Below are 14,037 nucleotides of genomic sequence, written 5' to 3' on the forward strand. Positions count from 1 at the left end.
CTGAGCCATGTTTATTCGCTTTGATTCCTATGGGAGAAAAGCCCTTTACAAATGTTTGTTCTTGCTATGTCACAGATTTCATCAGTTTCCCACAATGCTTTATTAACATAAGTATCGACGTTCAACGCCTAGGCAAAACGAGGTTATAGAATATGCAGGGTTCTGCTTTACAAAAACACACGGTTTCTTGGTAGAGTGCATTATACTGTGAATGACAGTGACCTATCCCAGCAGACTTTGAGTGCAACCCTAAGCGCAGGACAGAGGCTAAAGGTGGCCACTAACGGTCCAATTTCTAGCGAAAAATCGTTTGAGCGATCAGAAATTCTGACCGGATTGGTTGTAAATAATCTCCATTGGTGGACACAATCGATTATGAACGAGTGAAAAACAAAAAAAGTGTCAGCCGAATGAATTTTCGTTGAACCAAAATTTGAATTTTCTTGTTGGTTGTGATAGATAGGAAGTAAAGATTGGTTCGTTGATGGTGTAGTGAACAATTTATTACAATATTTCACTTCCAATCAGAATTTCTGATCGCTCAAACGATTTTTCGCGAGAAATTGACTGTTAGTGGTCACCTTAAGGCTGCAGACAGGCAGTATTACAATAAACTGGAATGCTTTGTGAAAGGTCATTACAGGAGCAAAATCTGAAACCCACCATTCCTGCATTACAGATCAGGGCTACATTTAAAATGGTCTGTGACCAAAAATAAAGTACAGTTAACACAAATGGATAAAAATAAAGCGATCGACACCATTCCTCTGGCTCCTCAAAAAACCCAGCTCAACGTTAGAGTCCTTCTTAGGCTCATAAGTCCATTGTTAGGGTCCAGATGGCAATTGCTCAGGGTGAAGCGTCTGATAAAGTCCGAAGCAAAATAAAGTTACTCTGCTTTGTGGCAATAGAGATCTTTCAGCGCCTTCAGTTCCTCGATCAGTGTCTTGTTTTGGTTTTCAAGCACGGCAACACGATTTTCCAGGCATTTGACATACTCTTTCTTCTTTTTACGGCACTCCCGAGCCGCCTCCCTGGAACCAACACAAGATATGTAACTATGGAAGCGACCAGAGGCAGCATACACCTCCACCGTGACATCAGGCATAACAAAAAATAGTAATAATAAAGTAGTGCAAGGACACAGAAACACAAGAACAATGCAGGGCAGCAAAGCATTCTGGGAGAAGACCAAAAATCTCCCATTGGTAGAAAGCGATGACACATATTTGCTCCACTTATATCAACGCAGATGACAAGAAAGGACAAAGCACAATACACAGTGCCATAGCTGCAGATTTTGACATGCAGGATACTGAAGCAAGCAGATGTAGCAAACAATGGATTAATGAAGCAATTCAAAAAGGAGAACAATGCAGCATGGCGTACAATAATAGGTAATACAAATCAACATAAAGCATTCAAATAAATCAACTGAAAAGCATTCACACTGGGCTACGCAATCAACTAACATACAGATCTTGTATAAATACCCTGAAATGGAAGGGTACTAAACTTTCACTGGCAAAAATCAGACAATGTTGCTGAACTATGTAAATGAGAAAAAGGGTGCAATCAGCAGACAATAGCTAACTGTAAGTAGCTCCAGGTGGTAGTATAACAGAAGGTCCTTGCCCATCCAGTCTCAGCAGAAATCAGAGGACAATATCAGGATACAAGCTGCATCATGATTACAGTAGAAATCTTCACTTTCTAAATATTTATTGGGGTCCACATTTAAAGGGACCCTGAACTGTAAAAAACAAAAAAAAAACCCTCTGCAGTCTAGCTGGCAGACCTGTTAGCCTGACAAAGTCGCACCAGGCTCAATCACGTGCGCGTTGCCGTAAGCTGCATGTGCAGTTCAGTCTTTAGAGAACCGCACAGGTGGCTTACAGACAGGCCGCGCATGCGCAGTTGCTCACGACTTCACCCAGAGTCGCCAGGCTAACAGGGTCGCCAGTGGGACTGCAGAGGGTGCCAAGGGACCTCGCAGGCTACGGGAGGCTGGAGGAAGTCCCAAGTAAGTCCAGATTTTTTTTTTTAAAACGTTGCACATTTTATTATCTAAATAATGGTTTTATTTATATAATGTGGCAGAGCACTCAGAACAAATAAAGTTCTTGCGGTGTTTTTCATAAGGCTCCCAGAAAAAATGAAAACCTTTTCACTTTTTTTTTTTTTTTTTTAACCACTTGAGGACTGCGCTGTTAAACCCCACCTAAAGACCATGCCATTTTCTTCAATTGGGCCACTGCAGCTTTAAGGGTTAGCTGCAGGGCCGCACAACTCAGCACACAAGTGATTCCCCCCACCACCCTTTCTCCCCACCAACAGAGAGCTCTGTTGGTGGGGTCTGATCACTCCCACAATGTTTATATAAATATTTTTATTATTATTTTTTAAATAAATTGACTTACTTCTTTAAGAATTTTCCCTCCATCCCCCAGTCAGCCTATCACAGCGATCGGCTGTGATAGGCCTTAGCCTATCACTGGCGATCGCTTCTGTGTCCCCCAGGGGGACAGTCGTGTCACACCGCTGTCCCTAGTACAGCGCTGCCTTAGATCGCAGCGCTGCACACCCTAATTAGATGGCTGTTTCGAAATCCAACAGTCGAAAAGTGCCGATCCGATGGGAGACTGAAGGCGGAGCTTTCCAAGTGGAGATGTGCATGCATTAGCATGCACGCTCTCCTGCTAGCCCCACAGAAAACCATTCACACCAATTGGCGTGGAGCGGTCCTGGGGCTGCCGCCGTGTTTGCGCCAATTGGCGTAGTGTGGTCGGCTAGTAGTTAGAGTTTGTTTTTGGATGTAAGGGCTGGTTCACACTACGTGAGCTTTTTAAAAGAAACTCTGAAGCCAGAAAAATTCTTCTTTTTAACTTGTATTGCTGTCAAGGACCCTCAGCCCTGCTAAACTGCCGCTATCCCGCGGCAAAACAAGGGGTCTATACCCTCCAAATCCCCTGCAAAATCCACGGCTTTCTTGGTCGTGGATTTTGCTGCTCATGGAGGCAGAGCTATGAGCTGCAGCTCTGCCTCCATGCGCGTCAATCTCCGCTTCTCCCTCGCCCCTCTCTGTGAAGAAAGATTGAGGGGGGGGGGGGAAGAGGTGGTGATCAGCCAGGATTGACACGCTGAGAGGCAGAGCTACAGCCATTAGCTCTGCCTCATTCAGGAAGCGCTCCCCGGAAAAAGGAGAGGGAATTTAGGGGGTATAGACCCCTCGTTTTGCCGCGGGATAGCGGGGGTTTAGCAGCGCTGAGGGTCCTTGACAGAAATACAAGTTAAAAAGAAGAATTTATTCTGGCTTCAGAGTCTCTTTAAACGCCAGAGATTTTGCTAATGCAATCCTATGGGGGATTTTTACAAAATCACATCACTCCAGTGTGAACACTCACAAAGGATAACATTAGAAAGACCTTTTAAAGAAAACCTGTTTTGAGAAAAACCTAGCCTGGGGGGTACTCACCTGGGGTGGGGGAAGCCTCCAGATCCTATTGAGGCTTCCCCCGTCCTCCTCGTTCCCACAGTGGCGGAGATAAAGCTCCCCGAACAGCGAGGGATGTAAATATTTACCTTCCCGGCCCCAGCGCAGGCGCAGTATTGGCTCTCCGCTTCGGAGATCGGCAGAAATAGCCGAACGCTGTTGGGCCACTCTACTGTGCCTGCGAAGTAGAGCAGACCCGCCGGAGATCGGCTATTTACTGCTATCTCCGCGCGAAAAGCCGCAACAGCTTCCCTGCTGGAGCCAGGAAAGGTAAATAAATCAGCGCTTGTCAGGATTGTCGAGGGACGATTCCGGGACACTTCGAGGGAGCCAGCGCTGTACTGCCTGCAGCTACAGGGGAGGGGGAAGCCTCATTGGGACCCTAAGGCTTCCCCCTACCGAGGTGAGTACTCCCCAGGGGACCTTTTTTTATGATACAGAGTCTTTTTAAAAACAGAAGTGCTTAGAAAAGCTCTTGTAGTATGAACGAGCCCTTAGGCCTCTTTTCCATGGACAGCTGAACTGTGTGCTCAGCAAGCAGTTGCCAGGCAGCAGTGAGCAGTTTTAAGAGTTTGAGGGGCATTTCACTGCCTATCAACTGTCCGTGGAAAAGAGGCCTTAGATTGGTGTGACTAGTAATGGTCAATTAGATGCAAATAATTTCGAGTTGATGCAGGGTGACTAGTAATGGTCAATTAGATGCAAATAATTTCGAGTTGATGCAGGGTTATACAAATTTATGCAGCTTGAAAATGAAGCAATCAAATCCTGCTGAAGTAAAATTTAATTGGTCCATTTTCAAGTTGCATCAATTTGCATACAACATTTGCATAATCCTGCATGAATGCAAAACTATTTGCAGCTCCGTGACTAATCCATTGGAGCGGAGTGTAAATTTTAACTGCACCTATGCTTTCAAAATACACATTTCTATGCTTGATTCAATTTTGCAGCAGTGGAACCATGTTGCTACCGAGGAGTTGAAAGCCGGCCAACCAACTACATGTAACCCAAATGAGGGTGGTTTGAGGGTGGCGTTAGGTGGGTGTATGATGTTCAACAATAAATCACAGGATACATCTGACAGAAAGTGATTTGGCTCAATGGCTTAAACAGACTGGAAGCACCCTTCAGGCCAGAAACCCACTAGGAGCGATTTTCTGAGCGCTTTGCGATTTGAAAATACTAATGCAATGCCATGGGTGTGATCCTACTTGAGCAATGTGATTTTATAAAAATCCCCCATAGCATTGCATTAGCAAGAGCTTTTTCAAATCACTAGCGATTAGAAAGTGCTGCTAGTGGGTTTCTGGCCTTAGGCCTCTTACACAGTAAGAAGTTTGATGCGACGTTAAGGTCGCACAACGTACCGCTAACACAACGCGTTGTGCACTATAACTTGGACGTTATAGTGCATTCTTTAGCCCTGAATTTTCTGCGCCGTTTTCGTTGCACAGTGATAGAACACAAACGGCGCATGCGTTAAAAAAACAAAACAAAAAAAAAACATTACTGAGCATGTGCAAACAGTCTAACGCAGCTAAAAACATGTATAACGCATAGCATGCAGCACTTTCATTTAACGTGCAGCGTTACACACAGACAACGTCTACACTGTGAACAGCCCATTGATTTTCCATTGCTGTAAGTTATTGTGCGTTACATGTTGTTGTAACGTGCGACTTTAACGCCGCACTGTGAAAGAGGAACTATCGCGAAAATTGTAAAATTTAAAACACATACAAATATGAAGTACATTTCTGCCAGAGAAAAATGAGCCATAAATTACTTTTCTCCTATGTTGCTGTCACTTACAGTAGGCAGTAGAAATCTGACATTACTGACAGGTTTTGGGTTAGTCCATCTCTGCATGGGGGGATTCTCAGCATGATCTTTATTCTTTATAAAGACACTCCCTGAAAAAGATTTATATAAAGATGCTGGTCAGCCTCCCTGCTCGCAGCACACTTTTTTGGCAGTAGGACGGAGCAACTGCCATTCACTAAGCGCTTTTAAAAATAAAGAAAACCCTCAGAACCCCCATGAGAAGATGTGCTAGTCCAAAATCTGTCGGTAATGTAAGACTTATACTACTTACTGTAAGTGACAGCAACATAGGAGAAAAGTAATGTATGGCTCATTTTACTCAGGAAGAAATAGACTTCTTATTTTTATGTGTTACAAGTAAAATTTAAAATTTTAAATTTTACGATTTTCGCGAAAGAGGTCCTTTAAGCGCCTTGCACGGGGTAAATGGACTTTGTGGTCTACAGAAAATGGTCCAGAATTCTCTCTGGCAAAAAAAAAAAAAAAGAAGCAGCAATAGGGAATTTATAAACTTTTTAAAATCACTGCTACGAAATCATAACACAAACAGCCTACAAATGCTTCACACTTAAAGTGTACCTGAGATGAATTAATGGAAGAATTCACACATACTTGCAGCCCCCTTCGGCCTGATCGCTCCCTCGCCACCATCCTCTGTCTCGTGCAATCTCCGCTATGGCTCCTGGTTACTTCGGAGGTCGGGACTTACTGCGCATGTGCGGTGCAGCCGCAGTAAGCCCCAACACCCGAAGTTACCGGAAGCCATAGGGGAGGAGCCAAGAGGCGGAGGACGGCGGCGAAGGAACGATAAGTTACTGTAAGCCATAGCGGAGGATCCAGGAGGCAGAGGACGGCGGCGAAGAAATGATCAGGCCAATGGAGCAATAGGGAATTTCTAAACTTTTTTAAAATCACTGCTATGAAATAACACAAACAGCCTACAATTCTTCACATTTAAAGTGTACCTGAGATTAATTAATGGAAGAATTCACACATACTTCCAGCCCCCTTCAGCCTGATCGCTCCCTCGCCACCATCCTCTGTCTCCTGCAATCTCTGCTATGGCTCCTGGTTACTTCGGGAGTCGGGGCTTACTGCACATGTGCGGTCCAGCCGCAGTAAGCCCCGACACCCGAAGTTACCGGAAGCCATAGCGAAGGATCCAGGAGGCGGAGGACGACGGCAAAGAAATGATCAGGCCAAAGGGGGCTGGAGGAAGCACCAGGTATGCATGAATTCTTCCTTTTAATTAATTTCAGGTTTACTTTAAAAACAGGTCTTTTTAGAAAAAAAAAATGCCAGACAGGAATGTAGTTAGGAACAAACAAAAACACTACACTTCTACAAGGGTTACAAATATATATATATATTCTGGCACAGGCATTTAGCAGACACACAATGCAATTATTCTCACCTGTTCTTCATTAGCCGCAGTTCTCTCTTACGTGTTGCTTCTTCGGCTAGTTGCTGAGGGCTGTGAAGGTTTGCTGGTGCAGCTGCCACTACGACCGTCTGTGGCAGAGCAGAGCTCGCGGTGTGGATCTGGTATGCTGGCATCTCTCCAGTAGCAGCTGCAATGAAGAACAGTCTACATCACCGAAACGGAATAATCTCGTGGCAGCACTGAAAAAGCTCACAACAGTTATGGAAGAGGAAGGGGGCTGCCACAAAGCAAGCTACCTGTGCGATTCACTTCTCACCGATTCTATTCCCCTGTATACACTTCCAGGGCAGGGAACAATGAGAGACTAAAGGCCCATACACACGGCATACAAATGTCTGTAGCTGCAAAGTAGCGATGACAGACAAGCTACAATTCGGGATTTTATAGCAGCGACAGTTCTACACATGTGACAACAGAATGGGTATAGACTCGGCAGAAGCTGTCTGCTAGCCAGAGCCGACAACCAAGTCTGTTGTCTGTAGAAGACTTCCATTCACATGTGAGGACAATGACAGACTCAGCGCCAGAAATCACAAGCAATTCACAAGTGCAATCGTTCAAACCTGGGCGTTTCAGCAGACAGTCTGTCTCTTGTCACATCCACACGAACGAACCATCGCACGAACCATTGCTCAAAACGTGTCTGTACAGGCATTTGTATGCCATGTGTATGGGCCTTAACTTATGCATTCTTGGGCTACCGAATGGAGATTTTTTTTTTTTAATGCTAAAAAAAAAAAGGTATGAGGTGTATTTGTCACTTGAGAAGAAAAGCATGAAGTGGGACCTTGATGAATGATGCTTACATTCAAAAAAAAATGTTGTCCCACCTAGGTAGACATTGGGGAGGCAGCGTGCATCTATAAGACAAAGAAAAATGCCTGACCCACCAGCCCATACAATCCTGCTGCTGCCCGACCATGGTAGATTGTGAAAAGGTCATTATTTGACTCCAGTTCTTGTGTTGCTCTAAAATTAAATCCTCAAATTAAGCCTGACTGCATGGTGATCAGACCTTCTTTATAGAACAGCATGATTTTACTTGATCAGAAGACAGAGTGGTCTGAAATGTACAATGCTGCCATTGTGCGGAAGAGGACAATCCTCAGAGGACTATATTGCTGGGTTTTGATTTTGATGAGATAGACATGTGTATGTACAGTAGTGCCAAGCAGACAAATATGCTGTGATGCTTTTCTTCTTTCTCTGCCTGGGTTAATATTCAGCTATTTAACTGACCGCTTCTCTCCAGTTGGGAAGCAGTTGGACTATAACGTTTCTCACTGATAAGGAATTACAGCCAGAAAATACTTTCCTGGCAGAGAACTGGGCTTCTAAGAGCAGGAGATAGATTTAAAAAAATAAATAAATAAAAAAATAGAAGGTCAATGGCTCATATTTTAGCACTCTGAGACACAGGACAGACTGTTTCATTGAGCTGAGACAAAACAATACATCTACTTTTTTAAGTTTTTAAACATAACATAAAACTGTGGGATATCTAAAAGTGATTTTTAAGAGGAGGAGGAAAGATATAATTGTTTATTTCATCAGTCTATTTTCATTTTAATGTGTACCTGGAGTCAAATTTAGAAGAAAAAAAAAGTTAAATACTTACCGGTACCTCAGTAGAAGGGAGCTTCTGGGTAATCCCGAGGCCTCCCCCATCCCCCACATGCTTGCCGTCTCAGCATTGGTACGCTCTGAACATATTTGACTAGGGCTTATCAAACAGGTTAGCACGGCTGTGCTCTGATCCATGTACAAGCACTGCCACACTGTGCAATCGTAAGACGGCCCACACCTGCGCAGTATCACGGAGCCGCGCACGTGCAGCTTTTTCGACCGTGCAGCTTCTTGGATATCCCACCCCCAGTTCCTATACCGCCATCGCAAGTCCCTATCACCTTATGTATTGGCACTATCATTTTGGGAGCCGAGATTGTCCTATAACACTGAGGAACCAGCAACTCTCAGACTAGGAGAGTGCCATTTGTTTAATCTCGTGGGGACACATCTATTCATTCATTTAAGCCACTTTCCCAGTAGCGCATCTATACTGTGCAAAGCAATAAAATAGGTGGCTAACAGTCAAACATAATATTTTTTTCTATGTTGCTCAGCAGAAACGGCCTACCTGCCAAGTGTCTCTAAACTCTAAATTACATCCTGGCATCTATCCTGTGCTACTGGCTGCAGTGCTCAATAAATTTAGGGACTGCCAGTACTTTTGCTACCTAAATGGCCTGAATCATGCCAAAGAGTGCTGCCCTCTGTAGACTTCAGAAAGAAAAGCTGTAGTACAGGACCAAGTGACAGGATGTTGCTGTCCTATTCAGAAGCAATATGCACTGCCTTCTGAACCTGGACACAGGTAGATTATTATTAATTGTATTTAAAAAAGCGCCAACATATTATGCAGCGCTGGACAATAATTACATACACTGGTACAAAGGATGGCAGACCTAACATACCAAGGTTATAAAACATAGGGCAAAGTTATACAAGTCAAACAGGATACCAGATACTTGATCACGTGATTTGGACTAGTTAGGTAGGTCCAGTAATTCAAAATAAAGAGGCAGCCATAGAAAAGCAGCACACAATCATATACAATACACTAGGGAAGGGAGGACCGTGCCAAAGGCTTACAATCTAAGTGGGGGGTATGGACACACTAGGTAGGGCTGTAGAATAAGTGTTCAGTAGAGTTACTGTGTGGTAGGTGGTGTGTAGGCCATCTTGAAGAGGTTGGTTTTAAGGGTTTGCTTGAATGTTTTGAAGGAGGGGTGATTCAGATGGGCAGTGGGAGGGAAATCTAGAGGGTGGGGGCGGCTTTTGAGAAAACCTGCAGGCACACATGGAAGTGGGAAATGCGCGGGGCAGTTAGGCAAAGGTCGTCTGAGGACTGGTGTTTACCTTTAAACAAGTTCAGAGATGTAAGTAGGGCAGGTTTTGTGCACATATTTATAGGTGGGACATAGAATCTTGAAACTTATCTGGGAGGAAATAGTTTAAAGGCATGAAGTGACCTTGTCCATGTTGGTGGATGAGAAATCAGGGGTATGGAGGCAGATTGGAGTGACGTCCACATACAGGTGGTATTTAAAGCCCACCACCAAATGGACCTTAAGATTAGGGAGGGAGAGATTTTTTCAGATCGACTAACTGGTCGCATTTAAGGTGCGCTAATGGAATGGAGTTGTCCTGGATCAAAAACTTTTTACATTTATCAGTTTTTGTTCCGTTCAGTGGAAACCGGCCCTCAAAGTTGTAGTAAACGCTCCCTGATACTAGTACTACTACTATTACAATACTACTATTGTTACTACTACTACCAAGTTTGGACAGCCAATAGACAAGCAGCATCGGACATTAGCATACCTTTTCAAAACCTACCAGCCAGGAACTACACACAAAAAAAATGATAATGCTAATGAGCATTGCAGATTATGTTTGTCCTTTAATATCACATATCCACTGAGGAATACCTACTCTGTCCCAGTACCACACATCTGGACATCTTAGAAGTCTAGAAGACGTTAAAGACCGTACAGCCCCAGAGAAGGGGGGGGGCTCTCTAATCTGGAGCATAGTGCTCCTTTCACAGTGCAAGCAGCAATTACATCTTATCAGATGAAATTAGGTATTTTAATCTAGCCTAGGTTGGCAGGCTTTGCGCTGTTCTTTAAAACAACTTGATATGACACAAAATGAGACCAAGCCAAAAAGAATGGTAGAATACAGACATTTTGTGATGTTGCCCAATACCTGCAAAGATCCACAAAACCAAAGTATGAGCCTTTGGTAACCTCCATTGCAATCCACAAGTGGCTATCTCCTTTCCTAAGGTAAGCCCACTCTTTTCACTGTCAGGCCCAACCGCTTGCAGTTTTCCAGCCATTTAACATGCAAGACAAAAAGGACCATGTGCAATTAACTTTTTCTCCCAAGTTTTCTTCTATGAGACATTTTCACACCTTGTCAATTATTATTATTTTTTTTTATTTAAAAAGGACTCCCAAGAAGGAAAATAAAAGCAATCTTTACTTACCTGGGGCTTCTACCAGCCCCTAGAAGTCTTATGGGTCCCTCAGCGCAGCTCCAATGCTCCCCACTGGCCGGCTGTAGAGCTTGCTGACCCATCGGCACTTCTGCGTGGGCGCGCCCAGGTCACCAGGTTCGCACTGCTGCATGCGCAGAAGCGCTGACACGCCAACGGATCAGCAAGCTTTACAGGGGGGACAACGGGGAGCACCGGAGCTGCATTGAGGGACCCACAAGACCTCTAGGGGCTGAAAGAAGCCCCAGATAAGTCAAGATTGCTTTTTTTTTTTTCACTTCGGGTACCCTTTAAAAAGAAGTTCTCTCGTAGTCTGGGTTGATCAGTGCAAGTTCTTCAGTCAAAAAACAAACAAAAAAAACAAAAAAAAACACCTCACAAAAAATCAGGTCTGTAGTGACATGACAGCCGTGAGGGTAGCTTCAGGAAACAAAATAAAATAAGTGACCCAGTTTTCCCTTCTGACAGGAGGATGTGCATCATTCCGATCACATGAGCAGCCCCAGATGTGGCAGCCAAAAGGCTTTCAGACCACTAATACCCAGGGATAGATTCTAGCAATTCAACACTTACGTCATCCCTCTCTCAAGTGTCATGTTGGAATCTGGCTGCGGTCAGGCCAGTCCTATGCTGCGTGTGCACAACAACCCAATACATCATTCCTAGGTAGCCTGCTGTTTCTGTTATCCCTATGAGTAATAGTGATCAGCAAAACTGGGTAAAGAGAACACTCCTTATTACACAGGATAATGCATGTTATACAACTGTACATCAGCAATTTGCTTTCCAAACTTACAGCTAGCCTGGCTCACCGATGAGACTCTGGCCTACAGTGTTCATCTACAGACACCGGCAAACACAGTATAAGGGCCCATTCACACTAGAGCGTTTTGCTGCGATTTTGGCAAAACACACAAACGCTAGCGCTTAGCGCTTTTTAAAAGCGCTAGTGTAATAAAAAAGTCTATGGGCCCATTCTTACATGGGCGATTTGCGCTAATCGCTGCAAATTGCCCAAAAAAGCAAACTGCAAATGCGTCGCCTGCACCATTTTCAGGCGATTTCCCGGTGATCGCGTTTCAGTGCAATAGAAGCGCTACACATTATTGCAGAAAAATCACCGCAGTGTTCAGTGATTTTTCCGCGTGAAATTGCGGAAATATCACTCCTGCAAATGTCGGCAAAATTCACCGGCGTTTTGCAAACGCATGTGTGAATGGGCCCTAAAGCTGTGTCGAAATGCTGGATAAACCTCTTGCAGACCAGCAATCTCTGGCCCCTTAAAGTGCATCTGAGATGGTTTGAAATTAAAAAATAAATAATTATACATACCTGGGGCTTCCTCCAGCCACCTGTAGGCTAATCAGTCTCTCGCCGTTCTCCTCCACCACTTGGCTCCTCCACTATGGATCCCAGTAACTTGGAAGCAGGCACAGTCCGCCCGCGCATGCTCCCGGCAACGGGAGCGTGACAGAACGCGCACGCGCACTAGCCCCGACTTCCCAAATTACCCGGACCCGTAGTGGAGGATCCAGGCAGCAGAGGACGTTGACGAGGGACTAATTAGCCTGAAGGGGACTGGATGAAGCCCCAGGTAGGTGTATATATGACCAGTGACTGTTTTTTAAACCTTGAGCTGTAATCACCGTGATTGGCTCACAGTAATGACAGGGTCAGCAGCCAATGAAATTGGCTCCTAACCAGAGCACAAGCGGGCTGTAGCTACGAGAGAGTGGCTCAAACAGCAAGAGCCTCCAGACTGCACGACGTGAGTATTATTTGAGTAGCTGAAAACTATGCCCTGGCAGTAATAACAGCTCCCAAACAGGGCGGAGATTTCAAATAACTTTAAGTAAGAGTGTTTTTGCAGTGCTTGCTGATCTCCTGCGATCACTTGGAGCATTTTGAAAGCAATCTGAGAACAATCCCATTAGCAAAATCACGATCGCTCCAGGAATTGCAGTGAAATCGCGGCCACTTTGTGATTGCCGCAAAGCACCCATAGTGGGTCCCAGCCGTAAAACATATACATATAAAAAAGTATATTTCCCCCAGAGTAAAATGATCTATAAATTACTTATCTCCTAGGTTGCCGTCGCTTACAGTTGGTAATAAAAAAATATGACAAATCTGAGGTTTTTAACTAGTCCAAGTAATTTATAGTGCATTTTACATTTTATACGTACTGTATACATAAATATGTATTTTAAATTTTACAGTTTTTCCCGATAGCAGTCCAGTAATGGTAGTGTAACAGATTTCTCGATTACTACAAGGTTAATACTATTTCTGTGTGATATTTGTAATAACTGAAAGATACTTCCTTATTTTAAAGAAAAATGTTAACAATTTATTAACTAAAGGAAACAATGTTCAACCAATGTCCATAAAATATACAATTGTCTAACCAAAACGAACTTCTTCACTTTGGGTTGTTTTGACTGCAACTATCTATAAATGAACCAATTACTTGCCTATAATATAACAATATGCTATCACTCTTTCTCTTTAATAAATATCAATATCTGCTGTCTTCTTCGACAACATTGAGCAATACTTGTTCTGCAAAAGAACGCTTTGTTAGCACTTTCAACATCTATCACAATTTAATTTAAGGATATTTAGGGTTTACCAAATGCAATTTTTCTAATTGTTTCCAAACTGAGCGGAGTCTTTCCTAAACAGTCTTCAGTTCTTTGCATGAGACCAAAAGCTTATTCAAATTTTCTAAAAAAGTTACCTTCACTGAGTATTAATTGACTAAGGCCTGGAACCCACTGAAATCAGCAAACGCAACTGCTAGCGTTTTGTCTGAGCGGTTTGCAAGCGGATTCATGCGCGTTTTTGGTTGTGTTTTGCAACATTGTATTTTTTTGCCCAGCGGGTGCGTAGCGTTTTGCGTTTTTATCCTGATTGGTCCTGTGAATTATTTTTCATTTTGTTACAGTGTGCTGAACCGCAAAACGCTAGCAAAACCGCTCAGTGTAGGTTTTGCTGAGCGTTTCTGCTAGCGTTTCAATACTTTACATTGAAGCGCTAACGCTCCCAAAATGCTGCAGGTCCTGCGTTTGCGTTTCTGGGAAACGCAAACGCTCCTGTGGAAGTTGCCCCATCCATTATCAGCTGAGCGTTTTGGCAAAACGCTAGCGTATCGCAGCGCTGCCAAAATGCTCAAAAAAACGCTCTTGTGGGTTCCAGCCCTAACAGTTT

At 43.8% G+C, this 14,037-nt stretch overlaps 1 protein-coding gene across 4 annotated transcripts in view; it reads right to left on the bottom strand.

The window, feature by feature from the left end:
* Nucleotides 1-739: 739 nt before the first annotated feature.
* The window catches only part of CREM (cAMP responsive element modulator), a 39,489-nt gene continuing 26,191 nt past the window's right edge, over nt 740-14,037 (bottom strand). For all 4 annotated transcript variants that reach the window (XM_068235734.1, XM_068235733.1, XM_068235732.1 and 1 more), the window contains exons 2-3: nt 6,735-6,891; nt 740-1,034 (exon numbers count right to left, since the gene is read on the bottom strand). In XM_068235734.1, coding sequence (XP_068091835.1) covers nt 890-1,034; nt 6,735-6,877 — 288 coding nt within the window. In that variant the 5' untranslated portion in view covers nt 6,878-6,891 and the 3' untranslated portion in view covers nt 740-889. The remainder of the gene's footprint in view (nt 1,035-6,734; nt 6,892-14,037) is intronic.

This window comes from Hyperolius riggenbachi, chromosome 5 (genome assembly GCF_040937935.1).
Source record: "Hyperolius riggenbachi isolate aHypRig1 chromosome 5, aHypRig1.pri, whole genome shotgun sequence".
Classification (NCBI taxonomy): Eukaryota; Metazoa; Chordata; class Amphibia; order Anura; family Hyperoliidae; genus Hyperolius; species Hyperolius riggenbachi.